The following is a 20,718-nucleotide window of genomic DNA, read 5'->3' as shown; positions in this document are numbered from 1 at the left end:
GCGTGCTTGCTCACCACAGCAAATCAGCCACCGTCTGAAGACAGCGTCGTCAATCTTCTGCAGAGCCGGTTCAAGCGCAACCAAGTCTATACCCGTGCAGGCCATTCGAACCTGATAGTCATCAATCCCTACCAGCCATTGGAGACATTGAATGATGCGACGCTGCAAGCATACGCCGACGCAGGATACAGGGACGTGTCGGAGAACAAGCCGTTCCTCCAGCCACATGTTTACGATCTGGCCGCCAGAGTGTATTTCCATATGCGACGGACTGGGGAGGATCAGAGCATCGTTCTCAGGTTTGTGTGGTCTTGCTTTTTTTTTTATTTTTCTCAAAAGAAGGAAAGAAGGAAAAGAGAGACAAGGAAAATCGATCATCCAGCGAGTAGTGAGCGAGAAACAGACGCATTCACAGCGCAGAAAGAGATAGATTGATTAAGGAGAAGGGGAGTGAAGGGGGCCTAAGAGAGAGGGGCGGGGGATGGGTGGAAGAGGAGAGGGGTTTGTACTGGAGAAGCAAACGTGCTACCATTGGTCACTTGGTTTTGTGGGACGGGGGGGGGTAAAGCACTTGATTTGGAGGGCTGTAATCCTATTTTGGGCAAGTTACTTACTTTCCATACCGGCAACCATGGTTATAACAGTGGCATCACCGGCTCCGGCAAGAGCACAACACGATCGCATCTGGTCACGCAGCTGACGTTGTTATCGACGCACAGCAAAAAGGAAAACAAGCTGCAGCAGCAGATCCGCAATGCAGCCGTCATTCTCGAGTCCTTTGGCCATGCACGCACCACCCAGAACAGCTCGGCCTCCAAGTTTGGCATGTTCCAAGAACTGCAATTCAGCGAGCGCGGCCGCATTCTCGGCGCAAAGACGCTCACCTATGCCTTTGACAAGGCACGCGTGTCAACCGTCCCGCTCAACGAGCGAACCTACCATGTCTTTTATGCGCTGATGGCCGGTACGACCCTTGACGAAAAGAACGCGCTGCACATCAACTTTGCATTCGACTACTTCCACTACCTCAACCAATCTAAATGCATCACCGTCAGCGACCGGAACGACGAAATCAGCTTTAGCGACCTCAAGAGTGCGCTCAAGGTGTGTGGCTTCAAGGCCAAAACAGTGACCCAGATCTTCCAGCTGCTTGCTGCCATCCTGCATCTGGGCAACCTCGAGTTTGTCGACAGTCGCGAGGGCGACATGATGGCCCAGGAGACCTGCAGTGTCAAGAACCACAAGGTGTTGGAAGTCGTCTCTGCCATGCTCGGAGTTTCTCCCTCCAAACTTGAAACCGCGCTGACCTATAAGCTTCGCTTGATCCGCAAGGAACTGTGCACCGCGTTTATGAATGCCCAGGGCGCCACCGAACAGCGCGATCAATTGGCACAGGCTTTGTATCATGTCTTGTTCCTCTGGATCGTCGAGTCAATCAACACCAAGATTTGCTACTCCGACCGTGAGCCGGCCAACTTTGTCGGTATTCTTGACCAGTTTGGTTTCCAGAATTTCAAGGACAATGGCTATGAAGAGTTCTCGGCCAACTTTGCCAACGAGCGAGTGCATCAGTTCTTGATCAACCAACGCTTCAATGACGACGAAGGAGTGAATCAACTCATGCTACGTGACGGTGTTCCACTGCCACACGTCATGACCATGGACAACTCGGGCTGTTTGGATCTGTTGATCGGCAACAGTGATCCAAAGTCGTTGGCAAAACCCTCTTCATTGGGCGGTATGGTCGGTTTGATCGACCGCGATTGTGCCAAATACCAAAGCGGTGCTACGGATGCCACGGACGCCAACTTGCTCGCCAACTTACAACGACAATATGGTTCTCACTCGTCATTTGCAAAGACAACACAGACTTATTCGTTCGGTATCAACCATTTCTCCGGCACTGTCCATTACACCGTCGATGGGTTCGTAGAAAAGAACTTGAACAGCTTGTCGCCTGATTTTGTCACCCTGTTGCGTGACAATAGCTCCAATGCCTTTGTCACCAATCTGTTTCAGAGCTCGGCCATGGCGACCGAGTCGCATCCCAAGGATCAACGGACGATTGTCAAGGCCCAGTTGACGAGTAAACCCACACGTGCACCCTCCATGAAGCGACCAGGCACAAAACGACGAGCAGCACGTAATGCTGAAGCTGCTGCTGCTGCTGCTACTACCGACGACAACAAGGACAGCACTACAAAAACAGCAGAAGAGAGTGAGGGCAAGGATGATCAAGACTACAGAAACGTAGAAGTGACGACCGTGCTTGACCAGCTCTACATGACACTACGCGACCTATTCGCAACAATGTCAGACACGCGTATCTACAACATCATCCACCTGCGGCCTAATGACATGCAGACGGCCGACATGTTTGACATGAAACGCATCAAGTCGCAAGTCCGCGCATTCTTGTTGCCCGACTTGACGTTACGCTGTGGCGAAGAATATGCCAACTACTACACGTTTGGTGAATTTCTGATACGATACGAACGATTGGTCATGTCGTTACAGATTGATGAGTCCAAGTCGGAGCGGAGCATGGCCGAGTCGGTGTGTGCCATCATGAATTGGACACAGACACAAGCCTATGTCGGCAACGACATGATTTGGTTATCGTTTGACACGTGGAAGGAGCTCGAGGACAATCTACGTGCGGCGGAAAAGGAAGAACGTGCACGGATGAAGGCAGCAGGCGGTGTTGTGGGTGGTGATGGCAATACTGATTTGATGAGCGATACCATGGACGTTGAACATCACAACCAGCAACTCTATGATTATCAGGACAGCAATGATCGATTACTTCCTCCTGGTGCCGGCTATGGCGAAGCAGGCCTCGGCGCCGGTTTTGCTGCAGGTGCAATGCCACGGTCCTCGGTCTTTGAAGATGGCGCAAGTTATATCGAAAGCGATTACGGAGGCATGAAGCGCGAGGTGGATGGCAGTCAGTGGGGCGAAGAGTCCGAATGGGGTATGAAGGGACTTGCAGAAGGGTAAGCTTGTTTTTTTTTTTTTTTTGACCACAACCACTTTTAACAAAATGGTGCTGATACCCTGTGTATAATAGATTTGGCCCCAACATGGATATGAGCAAGATGGTGGAAGACTATCAGGCACCACAAAACGAACAAGTCGAAGAAATGCCCATCACAACCCTCCGTATCTGGTGGGTCCGTTTCGTGTGGCTCATGACCTGGTGGATCCCGACGCCATTCTTACGATGGTTTGGCAAAATGAAACGTGAAGATGTCCAAATTGCGTGGCGCGAAAAAGTGACCATCTGTATGCTTATTTTCCTCTTTTCTGCCGTGGTCATTTTCGTCATTGTTGGACTTGGTGAAGTCGTATGTCCCGGCACGCGGACCATGTATTCGGCCGGTAATGTCAACGCACACAACGTCAAGGACGACATGTATGTCAGCCATCGTGGTGTGGTGTATGACGTGACTGGATTTGCACGCAGTGAACACGGAACCACGGCCCTGCCTGCGGGTCCGGACGAAATGGAAGCATTGGCTGGTATGGATGTATCCTACACGATCCCGCCACCTTTAACGGTCGCCTGTCCTGGTCTTGTCACTTCGAGCACCATCAGAATCCAAGCCAACACGTCGATCGTGGTCGGTCCTTTCCAACACTATTCGGGTGACCAGTTGGCCATCACGTCGTTGACAAAGATGCAAAGCCAGTCGTGGTATCAGAACCACTTTTTGCCACAGATGAAACTCTACAAAAAGGGCAGCCTTGTTATTCCAATGAACACGCTCAAGGAAGACTATGAAGGTTGGAGTCGGTATGCCATGGCCATCAACGGCAAGGTCTATGACTTGACCGACTATTTCACCACATCCGAATACTATGGCAGCGGCTCTAATGCCAACGACTATGCGTTCTTGTCGACCAACGTTGAAGAAATCTTTAAAAAGTTCAGTGGTACTGATGGAACCGACAACTGGAACACGTATACCGCATCCATGTCCGCGGAAGAACGTAACATGAACCTCAATTGTCTGAACAATTTCTTCTATATCGGTGACATGGATGTACGCGATTCGCCCCGTTGTTCATTCACCAACTACCTGTTGCTCAGTTTCGCCATTATCATGTGTTTGGTCATCGTCGTCAAGTTTTTGGCCGCACTTCAATTCGGTGGCGCGCCCACGCCCGAAGACCACGACAAGTTTGTCATTTGCCAAGTGCCTTGTTACACCGAAGGCGAAGAATCATTGAAAAAGACAGTTGATTCATTGACAGTGATGAACTATGACGACAAGCGCAAACTGATTTTCATTATTGCTGACGGTATGATTATGGGTGGTGGTAACGATCGTCCTACGCCCCGTATCGTATTGGATGTCCTCGGCTACGATACCAAGAACGATCCCGAACCGCTCATGTTCAAATCGATCGGTGAAGGTTCGAAGCAGCTCAACTATGGCAAAGTCTACTCGGGTCTGTACGAATGCGAAGGTCATGTGGTGCCCTATATCGTTGTCGTCAAGGTCGGCAAGGCCTCTGAACGTGCCAAACCGGGCAATCGAGGCAAGCGTGACTCCCAATTGATCTGCATGAACTTTTTGAACAAGGTCCATTTCGACGGTGAAATGACGCCGCTGGAGCTGGAAATGTATCATCAAATCAAGAACGTCATTGGTGTCAACCCGTCGTTTTATGAATATGTGTTGATGGTTGATTCGGACACAGAGGTCCATACGAATGCGCTGAACCACATGATTTCTACCATGCTTCACGATGGCCGTATCATTGGTCTTTGTGGTGAAACGCAGCTGGTGAACGAAGACAAGTCGTTGACGACCATGATCCAGGTGTACGAGTACTATATTTCCCATCATTTGGCCAAGGCGTTCGAGTCGTTGTTTGGTTCCGTCACGTGTTTGCCCGGTTGTTTCTGTATGTACCGTGTCCGCACGCCCGTCAAGAACGAGCCATTGATCGTGTCGCCCAAGGTGATTGGTGATTATTCGGACAACAACGTCGACACGCTGCACAAAAAGAACTTGCTCCACCTGGGTGAAGATCGATACCTGACAACACTCATGATGAAGCATTTCCCGCAATACAAGATGAAGTTCACGCCCTATGCCCAATGTAAGACCGTCGCTCCCGAACAATGGCAGGTCTTGCTATCCCAACGTCGTCGATGGATCAACTCGACCATCCACAATCTGTTTGAACTGGTCCTGCTTCCCGATTTGTGTGGTTTCTGCTGTTTCTCGATGCGTTTCGTCGTCTTGATCGACTTGATCGGTACCTTGACCCTGCCCGTCTCTGTCGTCTATCTCGTCTATCTCATCTACATCATCGCTTCCGGCACCGGTCCAATCCCCATCTTGGCACTGGCCATGTTGGCAGGTGTGTATGGTCTGCAAGCGCTGCTGTTTATCCTGAAACGCGAATGGCAACATATCGGCTGGATGATCTTTTACATTCTCGCCATCCCGGTGTTTTCCTTCTTCTTGCCCGTCTATTCATTCTGGCACTTTGACGATTTCTCGTGGGGTAACACGCGTGTGGTCGTCGGCGACAAGAAACAAAAGAAGATCATCATGAACGACGACGAAAAGTTTGACGAAAAGATGATTCCGCTCAAGAAATGGAGTGTCTATGAGCAAGAGCTTTGGGAGATGGGATCTACGGGCTCGCGCGAGACTGGTGTCACCGGCCATAGCTATCGCAGTTACTATTCGCAAGGAGGTGCTCCTCCAATGGTTCCTGGTTCAGGTGGTTCGGTGATCTATGATAATCGTACCATGTATGGCGGTGGTTCGCAAGCCGGTGGTGATTATGATTATTATCGCGACACGCAAGTCGCTTCTGATCCAACACGACGACCACGGTCCAAGAGTCCCATGCTCGGTGGTGCGCCAGTGGGAGGAGGCGGCTATGCTGGTTCAGTGATTGCTGGATCCGAGTATGGTGGTGGCGAATACCTGATGACGCCTCAAATGAACCGTGGCTCCCGCACACTCTCTGTAAATAGCTTTGGTAGTCCGGACATGATGATGCAACAACAACAACAACAACAAATGGATCAACGAGGCAGCTTTATGCCGCCCATGGACCAGCGTGGCAGTGTCATGCCGCCTATGCCACCGATGGACCAGCGAGGAAGCTTTATGCCACCGATGGACCAACGAGGAAGCTTCATGCCGCCTTCAAATAACCAGCAAGGACAATGGGGCCAATACCCACATTAAAAAAAAGCAATCAACGTCCCTTTTTCCTCACAACCATCACCATTATCAATCATCTCGTCCAAAGCACATAGTCTTATTCCCTCTCCCTTCCTGCTTTCTTCTTCTTCTTCTTCTTCTACTACTACTACAACTACCAAAAACTTCCACTTGTTCAACCCCTCACACACACAAAATATATATTTTACTTTTGCATTCGCAACATCTTTTTTTTTTATCTTTGTGATATTATTCTTCGTAATAAAAAAAACATAACATTTACTCTTAGAAACCTACTCTCGAAAATTTTAAAACCTGGATTCGAAACGCGCTTGTGGAACCATATCTTTTTTTATGCCAGAACCAAAAACAAGAGTGTTAATGGTAAAGCCAATGAGCTACAAAAAATAAAAATATCCCCCATTGCCAAACGTGCCATTAAAACATAAAGCTTATTGATGTTGTTTTCTGCCTATTCTCTTTAATGGTGTATAGGTGGCTGAAAAGCCCTCATTAGCCGAATCACTAAGTAGACTATTAGCACCTGGTGGACGTGTAAGCAACTGTTTTTTAAACTACTATAGATACACACACACACATACAAAACGCGTAACTACAAGCCAAACAGCTTTATGGTTTAAAACACCTATTGACCATTTTTTAAATTATAGTACGAAACGCATCGACGCACAACGCCAGTCCATGAATGGATAGGCCCGTTTCGTAACGATCCAGCAGCACAGATCCGGTTCACGTCCGTCACTGGCCATGTGTACACCTTGGATTTCACGTCCGACTATAACTCGTGGGCGATCGAACCACAGTTATTGTTTAGTGGTACGGTGCGCAAATCGGAATCGAACCCAAAAATGCGATTGACACAGCATTTGGTCAATGAGGCCAAACAAGTGGATGTCTTGGTTCTGTGGCTCGATTGTGATCGTGAGGGCGAAAATATTTGTTTTGAAGTGATAGGTAACGTTATTATTATTTTGGGGGAACACACACTAATGGGAAAGACACTTTTTAAAAAGAATTATGGGCTCCCCCCCCCTGATATTTAGGCAATTGTAAACCGAACATGAATAAGCCCGCGCAAATCTTGCGTGCAAGGTTTTCTGGTAACATAAGAAAAAAAAATGTTTATCTTTTATAGAGAGAGTCTCGATAGGATGATGATGGACAAAACGAAAGGGATGGGGGTCTTGGCATATTATATATTGATATGAGGACATGCATTCTATGTTTCAGCAATCACGGCAGAAGAAGTACGACGCGCCATGCAGAACCTGGGTGCACCTAATGAAAACGAAGCCAAGGGTTGGTTATCCTTTATATATCTTCCCGAAGCAAAAGGATAACTTTTTTTCTAAATTAGAGAACCCCCCCCTTTTTTTTTTCTTTTTTACTATAGCGGTGGATGCGCGTCAAGAAGTTGATCTCAAAGTAGGCGTTGCATTCACACGTTTCCAAACCCGATTTTTCCAAGGCAAATACGGCAACCTCGATTCCACTGTGATCAGCTATGGACCCTGTCAAACGCCCACGCTTTCCTTTTGCGTGGAACGGCATGATCGTATCCAAAGTTTCCAACCAGAAGCCTTTTGGTCCCTCGTGGCGACTATCCAAAAGGATAATCAAGCGCAGCAACTGACGTGGGATCGGGAACGGTTGTATGATCATCAGGTCGCACTTTTGTTCTTGAACTCCATCGAGTCGAAACATGCTACAGTTTTGAGTGTGGATGTCAAGAAAAAGTCGCGACAACGACCCCATGCGCTAAATACGGTAAAAAAAAAAAAAACCAGTTTTGTTGTTGTTGTTGTTGTTTTAGCTAAAAAGACGGGATAGGATTGGGTTATAGATATTTAGTATTTTGTTGTCTTGCTAAATTCATGTATATGTTACTAGGTTGAGTTATTGAAGCATTGCTCCTCCGGATTAGGCATCAGTCCAAGTGAAAGTGTAATGTAAAACAGAAGGAGAAGAACGACAGGGAGGACACCATTTATGCTTATACATTTTTTTTTGCTCGATAACTCTACTCAACAGATGAGCATTGCTGAACGGCTTTATACACAAGGTTATATTTCGTATCCACGTACCGAAACATCAAAGTATCCCGAAAGTTTCGACTTGATAAGTGTGCTCAAAGAACAATCTAATCAGTCAAATTGGTAATTCATAGTGAGGGCCAAGCGTGTATGTAAATGTGTCACTCTATTAACTCTGTTTTGGCACTCTATCATAAATGCCCTGAATATAAATGACATAGGGGTCATATCTGTGAAGACTTGCTCCTGAATGGATTCCAAAAACCCACTGGTGGTGTAGATATTGGTGATCATCCACCCATGTAAGTTCTCTTCTTTTCTTTTGTGGTTCAATCAAGTGGAACTTATCGATGACCGTTTAGTACACCTATGCGGGTTGCAGAGGAAGGTGATTTATATGGCGATACCTGGCGTATCTACGATTTCATCGCAAGAACATTTATCGGTTCCATCAGTGCCAATTTGCAATACACAACAACCACCGCAAAGATTGCGATTGGCAACGAACGGTTCGAGTGCAAGGGTAATGGCCTCCTTTTTTTTTTCTGTATTGCTATGGTGTGCTTTATGAAATACATAACTCAACGGTAACAACAACACAATGTTATATACAGGATCACAAACAATATCGCCCGGTTTCTCAGCAGTGATGCATTGGTTGACCAAGCCGGACGAACCGATCCCTGAATTCCAAAAGGACGAGACACTTGCGATCACGTCTCTCACATTACGCGAAGGCAAGACGAGTCCACCCGACTATTTGACCGAGGCCGAATTGATTGGATTGATGGAACAAAACGGCATTGGCACAGACGCCAGTATTCCTACACACATTAACAATATCTGTCAACGGAACTATGTCAATGTGACCAGTGGAGCACGACGCCTTGTGCCGACTAACCTGGGCATTGTTCTCATTCATGGGTAAAGTACATATATCCATTATATCTCTCTCTCTGTGTGTGTGTGTGTGTGGTTTTTTCTTTGGCTTAAGATTACATGCTACTATGTTATGTGATCTTTGTATTGACACCTGTCACTTTATGCAAAAACCTTTGTTCTTCTCACCCTGCCCTTTTCCCTTGAATATTTTTAGATATCGTAAGGATTTGAACTATTCCGTAAAGATTCTACACATCAACGGAAAGAAGTCTAACATAGCATCTAAATCAAAATTGCTGTAATAGAAAAAATCGATCCTGAATTGTCCCTCCCAACGATGCGGTCAGATATGGAGCAGCAGCTAAACTTGATCGCCTCAGGCAAGGCCTCTCAAAAAGAAGTCCTGCAGTACTTTTTGGACATGTTTGAAAGCAAGTTTGCTTACTTTGTCAAGCATGTAAGCAATTTCCATCATCTGTGTTCTTTCTAGCGTTTTCAAGGGAAAATGATGCAAGTTTAAAAAGTAACACAGTATCCATGGGAAAATACCTTTAGGTTGAAGCTATGGATGAATTATTTGAAGCAACATTCTCGACTTTGGCGGCTTCTGGCAAGCCATTATCCAAGTGCGGTAAATGTAAAAGGTAAAACGAGTACGACACAAGTATGCATACCTGCAATAGCGAGTAACCCTCTTGTTCTTCTTTTGTTAGATATATGAAATATATTGCTCTCAAACCAAATCGACTGCATTGCCCAACGTGTGATGAGACATATTCTCTTCCAATGAATGGAAATATAAAGTTATACCGAGAGCTTCGATGTGTAAGTTTTGTTTTTACATCAAGCTAACAGGCTGTAGTGGGAGGGCTGGACCACGGAAAAGGGGAAGCGATATGTATATAGAGAGAGTATTTGTTTGTTTGTTCTAAAATCTCTTTGTATAGCCCTTGGATGACTTTGAATTGGTACTGTATTCGACAGGATCAAAAGGCACTGGATACCCGATCTGTCCTTATTGTTATAACCATCCGCCTTTTGAAAACTTTAAGAAAGGTAAAGCCACCTGTATCTTTGTAGACCTACATCAAAGAGAAAAGAGAACTTTTGCTGATGTTTTATCTGCAGGCATGGGATGTAATCAGTGTCTCCATCCTACGTGTCAACATTCGATGGTACGCAACGCAGTCTGTCCATGTCCCGAATCCGAACAACAAGTGGATCCCTGCCAAGGGCGTCTGGTTCTGGATGCAACGTCTGCCCCTCGATGGAAACTCAGCTGCAATGAGTGTAACATTGTCTCTACTTTTCTGGATACCATTAAGCGTAAAGTATACATGTATACACATATGCATCTATCCCTCAAATTTAATGCTAATTTGGATTACATGTAACACGTGGTGTGTGTGTCTGTCTCTCTCTTTCTGTCTCTCTAGATGTCAGCATACTGCAAAACGAAATGTGTGAAGACTGTGGCACGGTGATTCTCAAGGCCGAGTTCCGAGAGAACCAAAATAAAGCACCTGTCAGTGGTTGTGTCATGTGCGATGAAGAGATGGAGGCCTTGCTAGCGACACGGTTTGCAAGGAAAAGTGTACGACGGCGTCATGGCGGAAAGAGACGGCGACGAAAGTGGGTTGATCCGAAACTGCGAAAGTTGTATGCAGACATGCGATAAAAATACACCTTTCTCCTCCTTTTTCTCAGCTTTTAGCATTCTTTTCCTTTTTGTCCTTTTTGTACAACAACAACAATTACAATACATTATGACCAGACTCATTGCTGTTCTCAGTGCATTCGCTAGCATATTGACTGTTGCTGCTAGTGAGCAACAAATGCATTTTGCCAATTTCGAAGACAAGTATGTCCTACTGGGAGTAAAAAAGGTGTAGGGGAGGTGTGAAGGCGACGGCGCTAGAAGAAAAAGGAAAAACTAATGTGGACAACAACAAATACCAGACACATGCAGGACGCTCATGGAGTTGAAGTTTTGGATGAAGTTGCTTTTTTCAAAATCCACGACAGCAATGGTGATGGGTATTGGGACGAAAGCGATTTACGAGCAATGTATGGGCTGGAGCGAGACATTGATCCAAATGCACACCATGTGCGCACGATTGTGGATCGAGCACTGCAAGATTTGGATAAGGACAAGGATGGCATGATTTCGCTGGCGGAATACATGAAGAGCCAGTTACCGGACTGGACACCCGAGGAAGTGCGTGAGGAGAAGCAATGGATGGACCATCACCCACCGCAAAAGGGTACACCTAAATCGTTTCACCACAGTGAACAACCTCAATGGTCCACGGACGACGACGACGACGACGACGACGAACAAGAAGAGGCAAAGGATAACAAACACGAACAGCAGGAAGGACAAAGAGAGGGTGATTTTGTACCGGATAAGTTTAGAGCCAACTAAATAATAAAGCAGTGCTTGGCTGACACTACCAGTATCAGGTCATATCATCACAAGGTCTTCTACGTTTGTTGCTGTTGACAGATCCTTAAAGAAGTAACATGATGTCACTTTAAAAAAGTGCACTAGTGCAGAGATTTTCCTGGCAACAGTAACAATAGCAGCAATGAAACGGGGGATGAACTATTTTCGACCCAGCAACAAAATTCAACATCTGAAACAGAAACAAGGTTTTTTGCATTAAATAAAAATGACTCGTCGAGCACTGGCAACTTTTTTTAAGCCTTTCTTTTTTTTTTTCTCTTTTTTTTTATATTACACACACACACACAACCCTTCTCTTTCTTACTGCTACCACTAGCTAGGACTCGAGACAATGATCAGCAAAATCATCGACAAGGCGAGGAAACCCTTATCGTCATCGCCTCAAGGAAAGTTCGAAGCCGTCCACCAGCTCCCGCACCGGCAAGAGGACAATCGACTCGACGTGTCTTCAACATCGTCAGCAACGTCGCCATGTATGCCGCCGACACCTCGTGCCTCTGCAGAAAAACATATGAACGACCCACGTAAGAAAAGCAGGGCTTCCTTTGGTTTACATTATAAACCTCATTGTTGATAAATTGACTTTTCTTTGCACCAGCACAACCTGCTTCTTCACCCTCTTCGCTTCACCTACGAAACAGTCAGCCACCCTTCTGTAAATTTTGGTTTTTCCATTCTCAGCATTTATGCGCCAACAATAAGGACTTGGATTTTTACAACAACTAAAAAAACAATCATGTTGTATAGTGCAACAGCTAGCGCCTGAAGAAGTGTATCCATCATCACCACCATGTTCACCACAACGAACTGATCAAGAGCAGAAACAACAGCCTGAAGATGACGATGAACATCAAGTAGTACACCTCATGGACGACGACCAAGACAATCCCGAAGACGCATCGACACATGCACCCGTCTTTTCCAGCGACTTTGTGTCAGAGAGCTCAGCCATGGAAAACAAACAACATGGAAAGGATTTTGTTGAAGAAGGCGGTCAAATAGCAGCAAAAGAACAAAAAGGAGACGAAAAGCAGCAAGTGGGCGAGCATGCAAAACTCGAACTGACAGACTTTCGACTCTTGCGTACGCTGGGCACTGGATCATTTGGTCGCGTCCATCTTGTTCAATCCAAACATAACGGACGATACTATGCCATCAAGGTGCTCAAAAAGATGGAGATCGTGCGACTCAAGCAAGTGGCACACACGAAAAACGAGCGCGACGTGCTGATGAGCATATCACATCCGTTTATTGTCAATCTTTGGGGAACGTTCCAAGATGATGTTAATCTGTACATGGTCATGGATTATGTGCCCGGTGGTGAATTGTTTTCGTATTTACGAAAGTCCAAGGTATGTGTATCATAATGGGTAGACCGGTCGGCAACATTCATGCTTTTCTCTCTTTCTTTGCATACGTTGTAATAATCCTGATGACCTTTATATCAATGTCAATAGCGATTTTCTGAATCAACGGCCAAGTTTTACGCAGCAGAAGTCTTACTGGCCATTGTGTAAGTGACATGTCCTGCTTACAATGTTTTCACGTGCAAGCGTAATTAAATAATAATTAAAAAAGAGACTGATGCATAAAAACGAGTGTAGATATCTCCATGGGCACGATGTATGCTACCGAGATCTGAAACCCGAAAACATCTTGATTGACTCGACCGGCAATATTCGCATTACTGATTTCGGCTTTGCCAAACGGGTGCCCGATGTGACATGGACACTGTGTGGAACTCCGGACTATCTTGGTAAGGGAGTAGTTTAATCATTTTCTCTGGCTGAATACGTACGTTGGACTCATATCTTTCGGTATTGTACGCTCAAAAGCACCCGAAGTGATTCAATCCAAGGGGTATGGCAAAGCAGTTGATTTTTGGTCATTGGGCATCCTCATCTATGAAATGCTGGCAGGGTAAGAAGAAACAAAAAAAAAAGTCATGTGATTTGGCAGGGTGTGCATAGGTCTGACATGTGTGTGTGTGTATGTGGGTTTCTAGTTATCCACCTTTCTATGACGAAAGCCAGTTTCGACTGTACGAGAAGATTCTTACCTCGGAACTCAAGTTTCCACCCCATTTCAGTGCCGAGGCACGCGATTTGCTCAAACACTTGCTAACCTCGGATCTGACGCGACGCTATGGAAATCTGAAGAATGGCTATCGCGATGTGACTGAGCATCCATGTAAGGATATGATTATTACTTGCTGTGTTTTCATAGACAGTTTAACATTTACATTTTTTGACGATAGGGTTTGGTGATATGGACTTTGAAAAGATGTTACATCGCCAAGTCCCTGCACCCTATGTTCCTCCGCTTTCAGGCGACGGCGACGCAAGCAACTTTGACCAATATCCAGAAGAAAAGATGCCGTATGGTTTACCGCATTCAGACCCTTATGGTCGTTACTTTAAAGAATTCTAAAGGATTAACAGCTACTTCTTCCTTCGTCCCTCCCACACCTTCAAGCATCTTTTTTCTTACTGTATATTTTCTCACCGTCTTATTGTATATATAATTTTTGGGGATAAAATCCACGCACACTCACAGATTTTTTTTTCTTTTCATGCACATCATAAAGCAAATCTATCATTTCGCTAACTGCCAATGAAGAGAAATACACAAGAAGAAAAACACGCGGATTTATTTTTTTTCTATTATGACATATGTCAAATGATCTTTTGTGCCACCGTCAATAACAGAAGGGGCGGGGTGTCTTGCATTAATCAAGTGTCAAAAATGATTCCGCGGAACACGAGGCAGAGCAGATTTAAAAAAGTACAGCGATTGTGATCGATGTACAGTACCAATAATGGCTCCTTTCGAATATGCGTGTAACAATAACGTATTGATATACCCCATGCTGTTTATGCAATTTCAAAACGCCGGTTCCTACTGTATTGTAGAAGTATTGTGGTCAAAAGTAAATATGGGTGAGTATGCAAGATTTAATCACTATAATTACAAGCAACCTCAATACTAATTACTCTGATATATATGTTTCGGAAGAAGGCATAGGTTGAGTGAAAAGGAACAGTTGATATCAAGATTAACTAAAGCTGTCAAAACGTCTATGGAGCATGGCTGTATTGGATGGATTAAGCACTCAAAATGCTTTCCTTGGAAAACAGCTTTTATAGCTAGCTGTGCTTCTCTTTCTCATATAATATATATATAATTCTAACAATATATGCGACGGTCTATCAACAAAGTAATATGATTGACGATAAAAGCGCTTAATGGCGCAAAACGCCTGATGCAGACTACCCTAATCCAAAATACTCATTCCGTAAGCGTTCTTGTTTGGAAATCGAGTTTTGCCTTGGGTTTTAGAGCACAAACGCCCAAATAAACAAACAATCAACATTGTATGACTAAATTGAATTATGTAGTGCATTTTATTGCAAAAGCAATCTTGCCATGTCAATTTGTTCGTCGACTTCGTCAATCTCATCGTCAATTCGACGTCTCTTTTTTATCTTCTTTGCTCTTTTTACAAGCATCTCAGCTAGTCGGTCCTCTGTGAACCTATAAATTATGTTGAATTAGCACGGAATATCACCAACCATTATCTTTTTCCAGAAGCCCCAATAAGAATGAAATAATATCTTCATGCAAAAGAATCAAATACCTTTTGCCTAGAGATGACGCCGCAGCAGAGCTGGGAGCTGAAAAGTCCACTCTTCATGACGACAAACAACGACTTCGCCGTTCTCCATCGCGGGCAGCACATCAACCTCGCGCAAACCAAACATAGAGTTTTGATGCCCTTGGTATGTGTTGTAAAACACTGAAGCATTGACGTGGGTGGCGAAGTGAATATAGCAATAACTATATAGGATACGTTAGTATGCCACTTAATAAAATTACATAAACTCTGAGTCAAACATACTCTGCGTCTATGTGCTTTACTGCTGTTTTTTAAACCTAGGAGCTTGCTGTTTCTCATGATGGTGTTATATAGCTCGATGCCGTCAAGTTGTTGTAAAGCGCGACTCTTGAGCCGCACTTGGCGGTTTTAGGGTCGTAGCATTTTTTGGAAGAAAGAAACCACGAACAATTGAGCGGGTCGTGGAAAAGGGAGTTTTTGCATCAGCTCAAAGATGAAATCGAAAAAAAGAAAAAACGATTACGTCCACTGGTATTTATACAGTAACTTAAAGCCAATCAATCACACAGAACGAACACGTCAGAGAATTATTGAACAAACACGTCAACCCTTCGTCAATGTTTTCCCGTACTAGGGTGCAGCGGGAAGCAATTGCAGAAAATTCATGCATCGGGAACTTGCCTTCCCACGAGTCCTGTCAGACTCTTACTCCTTCCCCTTCATTCTTTCTCCATTCATGACACATAAGCAACTGGTTATTAAAAGGAAGAGCTGGTCTTTAGCTTTAAAATGAGACTAATATTATGTACAGTTACGACGTTAAATTGTGGCGGAATATTGCTTTGGAAATTGCCTAGTTTCAAAAAGACTATGCCAGGTTCCCCTTCACCGTGTCTAGAACTTGTTTCTCGAACAATCAAATCTGAAAAATCTTACAGTGCTTGGTGTTGATGTTAAGTTCGGCCACCTAACTTGATGGTTGAATCTATGAACGAGCTAAAGTAGGGCACTCTGTGGCTCAATATGGTCTTGGTAATTCCGTACGTATTCTCCCGTAGTTGATCGGGCGATTCGACAATGGCTTTTGTGAGTTTTTGAAGCGTTTCCAGACACATCTGACCATCGCTGACTGGTTCTGCCTCTAGAATATCTGATCGCCTCTGTCACATGCGTAGAACCTTCGTGTTATCCGTTTTGCTGTGATATACCCATATCCTGGAGTAATTTGACGAGAGCAATAGTTCATCAACAATCAAATACGACATGACGCTCGCTGATGGATTTTCTTGGACACAAAAAGTTACATACCCTTCGGATTGCATCAACCCAACAATAATGACCTAATGAATAACGTCGTTTAGCCTATAAACGAGGCATGTATTGTGTGATCTAGAACCTGTACCGACAGTAAACGTCATTGGCAAAACTTTAAAAGAAAAAAAGCTTGTAGTATCATAGTAACAGAAGCGATTGAGAATTGTGTGCAAGCTTCTATAAACTTCCCAGTGTGTAAGCAACATTCGTCATTCAATACCATATATACAAGTATGTATGTCCGTGGTAATATATAAGGATATTGCGTTGAACTTGTAAACAATCGTATCAGAGCACAGGCGATACAGGATATGTAGAGATGCAGTTATGTACTTTTATATCTGTGGGCTTCATTACACTTGGTTGCATCAGTGTTCGATCGGCTGTTTGTTGTACATAATAATAATGCCTCGGATTTGCCAACCGACTAAACTGAAGTTCCTCTTGAAAGAACTGTTAAGAAGTTCGTTTTTCGAGGTACTGGGGGCACAAAATCGGTCTTAGAGACGCATGTATAGTGATATCCGCGCGCCTTCATAAAGAGCATTTGATGTTGTATGATGTTAAATGATCGACGGTCAGGGTGCGAAAAAGTCTTTTGCTGAGTAAACGTCATTTTCGATTGTGAAAAGTAAAGTCCTGTACTGTCGATGTGGTGTTGGTGTACAATTGATTTGATATATCTTCTCTGGCTTTGCACTTTCACGACTTTGTTTACACTATATGTCTCAAGGGTTTCCGAAAGAAAGTGCTCATGTTGGCCCTGTATTAAGCTGTGATGGTCCAGGTAAATGAAGTTGGTAAATTGAATGATTTAGGTGGTAAGACCACACACAAGTGTAATATTACTGTGCAAAGCCCAGCTCCTGTTTCTAAATATCTCTGAACAGACTATATGAAGAGCGTGCCCATGAATATGCTATGCCTAGTAGTAGTAAAATGTCTCAGAATCTTCCGTCTTGCTCACGAAGGGGTATTCCCTTCGACACCCCTATCAGTGCAAGGAGTCCATGCGTACTATCGAATGAGAGTCATACACCAAGTGTGAATGTACATTTTCAGTGAGCAAGCTTTCAAAAGTGATAGGAAACGGCGAGACGACGTACAACACAAACAACACTTTTTATGACCGAAGTGCATCTGCTGCTGTATTCAGCACGACACGCTTGTCTGCATATAGCATCATGAACAGTAGCGCGATGCAATGAAAGTGAAAGCTTAAATTATTAAAGTAACAGAATCATCGTGTATGTAGAGAGAGATGTATATTTCAAAAGATGTTGCGCAGTATATCAATATATATTATTGTACCATGTAAGAATGATGGAAAAACGCCATTACAATCCAAACGGTCACGTTACTTTTGAGTGATCAACATGATCAAAAGCGTGAGCGGCCCGAGCGCACGCTAGCACTTTATATGAATGACTCATAATGTGTATACACGTGTATTCACCTAAGTTATGCAGCAAAGGTGAGTGATGATGGATACAAGACAGAGAAAGGAGGACAACGGATCCAACCATGATATCCTTGGGTAAAGCGACTCGATTTGGGTTCCCGCAGTCCAATATATCATTACTGCGCCTTACACATATGCTCAATACTACTCTCCAAAAGAACTTTTCAATAAGACTATGGTAATCTTTCGACTGGAATGAGAATCCAAATGAGCTTTATGGCTAATGAGCTTGATCTACAACGAGAGCCCAAATGGAGACTATTATTGTTGACGGTTTGTCTCCGCTGCGGGCGTAAATAATAGCGTGTGACCGAGTAGGGTTAGACTGATATTGATTTCAAGCATTAAGAGCCCTCCCAAGGCTGCGGGGTTTCTTTTTTTCTTTCTCTTTCTTTTCCTTCTCTCTTTCCCTTTTGAACACCTGCGAACAACAGCAAAAAAAAGGGGGAGTACCTTTTTCCATTTTCTTTTTGCCTTCTGACAAAAACACATACACACACACACACACACATCCGCAGGAGCATCCAGAACCACAAGCACATCTACACATACAATGCCTATTGCTTTAACTCCATACAACAACAACAGCAACTACAACAGCGACCTCCACGACGACAACGAAGAAGAGGATCTTGATTATGACGCTCTCAACGTTGCATTCAACGATCTATCTCCTATGTTGGAAGACGACGAGATTCCTCCGATTATCTTTTTCCGTCGATCTACGCCAACGACAGCTACCACTGCAACTGCACCTGCTGCTATACATGATGATCAAGACGTGACCATGCGCCACTATAGCGACGTGGATGATGATGATGATGATGATGACGACGACGATGACAACCCTTCTTACTCCCTCGGTCAAATTACATCCGTGACGCAATTTTATCAACGACTACAACAACAACAGCAGCAGCAGCAGCAGCAACAATCCGCAGCAAGAGTCCGTCGCCGTCTTCACCGTAGTGGAAGTGACCGTAGCGATAGCAGCAGCAGCGGCGACGACGGTGCCACTGCTACTACGAGTCAAGCTGGAGTAGTAGGAGGCATCGTAGGAGGTGGCGCACCCTTGCATCGTCAACGTCGATTTTACCAGTTGGATGTCCCACCATGGCTTTTACGTACACCACCAATAATACGCCGCAGTAGTGCCGATGATGGTGTCAGCAGCGGAAGCGGCGCAGGTGGGGCAAATGGAAATGACACTCCTGTCGGGTCTTATGACGACAGCAACACTACAAACAGCAACAACGACGTTGATCTGTTGCAAGTGCCTCATGATCGATCCTTTCAACATCACAGCCGTCCACAGTCACCACACCATCAGCGTCGTATCTACGAACAACATCCTCACCGTCATCATCATCTTCAGAGTAATCTTTCCAGTATCGGTACTGGTAGTAGCAGTAGCACTAATAGTAATCGAGATCCACGTCTGATACGAAGAACACGTTCTCGAATGAGTCCCTGGATACGCCACCATCATCAACACCATTATCATCATTATAGGAGTTACAACAACAACAACAACAACTGTGTCGGTGAAACAGCGGTTGATTTAACCAGATACAGCAAAAAGTCCGAACGGCGGTCGGTTTCAGAGCATCAGGTACTGGACTTTGATATTGTCATGGATGATGGCGGACAGTACCGGTACGAGTACGACGATGGAGATGACGACGGGAGGTAAGCAGTCCAACTAGAGAGATACTGTGTGTGTGTGTGTGGAAGGAGCACAAGCAGCTTTGTTTTTTGCATATGCATAATGCTGATAGATTGGAACTCCGGCTCTCTGTTATAACTTTAGCTCATTGTTCGGTGTCGAAAATATCTTGCAAAACGATGATTCAGTCTATTGGTAAATAAGCACATTTATCTCGGCCGTAGCAGCAGCAGCATCAGCAGCAATAGTAAACTACTATGGATCTCATTAAACTGTTTTGATTAATAGCTCCGGAAGAAGTGGCACGATCAATATCCTCATGCAATACTGCGGCTCGGCTGTGAACAATCCGGTCATGGCGGACAAGAGTTGCGTGATTTCCCAGATTGTAATCAAATCGCCGCAACAAGGGTAATTTAAGAACAACCTTCTCTATCTCACGTGTATATCCAAACATCACACTCACATCTTTTTGTCTGTGAATCTTTGTCTACTAGATTTACTGCACCATGTATGGCATTAAAAGAACAACGTGGAAATAAAAGGCCTTTAATTACTAAGAACAAAAAATTACTAATAAATAGGCAAAGAAGGTCTCTTTTTCGTTTCATATAACCCAATCGACATTGACAGTAAGTTATCCATTTGGAGGGGGAGTTGGGTTGCCTAACAAACAGTTACGGGTCTGATACAATGTTCTTATTAGGTACTGCAAAATTCGATCATTTCACAAAAAACGATTATGAGAGATACGTGCGATTAAAGGGTGGTCTTGATTGTCTTGATGATACGGATCCAGTAGCGTGGTTCAGCATGTCGAGCAATAGACAGGATAGTGTGCATCTCGACGACAGGTACATCATCTCTCTTTTTTATTAACGATTCTACATGTTACTCGGAATGACTCACTGTTAGAATATAGGGTCGGAAAATACGTACTGATCAAATTGCTAAGAGCTGAAGGAGACTCGGAAAACATTGATCTGCAATATGTTGCCGTCATTGGTTATTCCGGTGCTCGAGCATTTGCTGGTGCACGCATCTGTTGATGAAGGACTTG

At 44.5% G+C, this 20,718-nt stretch overlaps 4 protein-coding genes across 4 annotated transcripts; all 4 read left to right on the top strand.

The window, feature by feature from the left end:
- Positions 1-261: 261 nt before the first annotated feature.
- Positions 262-6,221, top strand: BDB00DRAFT_767675 (chitin synthase; the record flags this gene model as incomplete). Its single annotated transcript, XM_053119690.1, has 4 exons — positions 262-299; positions 645-2,815; positions 2,861-2,996; positions 3,071-6,221. 4 exons carry the CDS (start codon positions 262-264, stop codon positions 6,219-6,221), a joined length of 5,496 nt encoding a protein of 1,831 aa, XP_052977410.1.
- A 305-nt stretch (positions 6,222-6,526) lies between these two features.
- Positions 6,527-10,836, top strand: BDB00DRAFT_834702 (DNA topoisomerase). The gene is given in 18 exon segments (XM_053124342.1): positions 6,527-6,581; positions 6,693-6,752; positions 6,869-7,172; positions 7,262-7,318; positions 7,449-7,517; positions 7,612-7,985; positions 8,109-8,162; positions 8,250-8,374; positions 8,473-8,553; positions 8,614-8,774; positions 8,866-9,175; positions 9,187-9,191; positions 9,439-9,590; positions 9,689-9,777; positions 9,847-9,958; positions 10,081-10,189; positions 10,262-10,459; positions 10,570-10,836. The coding sequence occupies 18 exon segments, from the start codon at positions 6,552-6,554 to the stop codon at positions 10,809-10,811; spliced, it is 2,532 nt and encodes an 843-aa protein (XP_052977409.1). The 5' UTR covers positions 6,527-6,551; the 3' UTR covers positions 10,812-10,836.
- A 1,714-nt stretch (positions 10,837-12,550) lies between these two features.
- Positions 12,551-14,030, top strand: BDB00DRAFT_767664 (kinase-like domain-containing protein; the record flags this gene model as incomplete). Its single annotated transcript, XM_053119688.1, has 6 exons — positions 12,551-12,952; positions 13,058-13,113; positions 13,205-13,356; positions 13,436-13,520; positions 13,606-13,790; positions 13,858-14,030. The coding sequence occupies 6 exons, from the start codon at positions 12,551-12,553 to the stop codon at positions 14,028-14,030; spliced, it is 1,053 nt and encodes a 350-aa protein (XP_052977408.1).
- A 4,515-nt stretch (positions 14,031-18,545) lies between these two features.
- BDB00DRAFT_789799 (uncharacterized protein) lies at positions 18,546-20,707 on the top strand (the record flags this gene model as incomplete). The annotated part of the gene is made up of 8 exons (XM_053120900.1): positions 18,546-18,670; positions 18,962-19,681; positions 19,803-19,853; positions 19,947-20,069; positions 20,156-20,169; positions 20,243-20,290; positions 20,365-20,512; positions 20,581-20,707. The coding sequence occupies 8 exons, from the start codon at positions 18,546-18,548 to the stop codon at positions 20,705-20,707; spliced, it is 1,356 nt and encodes a 451-aa protein (XP_052977407.1).
- Between the last annotated feature and the right edge of the window lie 11 nt (positions 20,708-20,718).

The sequence above is a fragment of the Zychaea mexicana genome, assembly GCF_025766255.1.
Source record: "Zychaea mexicana strain RSA 1403 chromosome Unknown BDB00scaffold_62, whole genome shotgun sequence".
Classification (NCBI taxonomy): Eukaryota; Fungi; Mucoromycota; class Mucoromycetes; order Mucorales; family Lichtheimiaceae; genus Zychaea; species Zychaea mexicana.
The sequence above is the reverse complement of the archived record's forward strand: the minus strand, read 5'-3'. Positions and strand labels throughout refer to the sequence as shown.

What these genes read in the sequence shown, in the direction of transcription:
- BDB00DRAFT_834702 (XM_053124342.1), top strand. Translation starts at nt 6,552, where the DNA reads ATGCCAGAACCAAAAACAAGAGTGTTAATG. An exon ending in GACCCCATGCGCTAAATACG is followed by an intron (nt 7,986 to 8,108) that starts GTAAAAAAAAAA and finishes ATATGTTACTAG; the next exon opens with GTTGAGTTATTGAAGCATTG. An exon ending in ATTGGTGATCATCCACCCAT is followed by an intron (nt 8,554 to 8,613) that starts GTAAGTTCTCTT and finishes ATGACCGTTTAG; the next exon opens with TACACCTATGCGGGTTGCAG.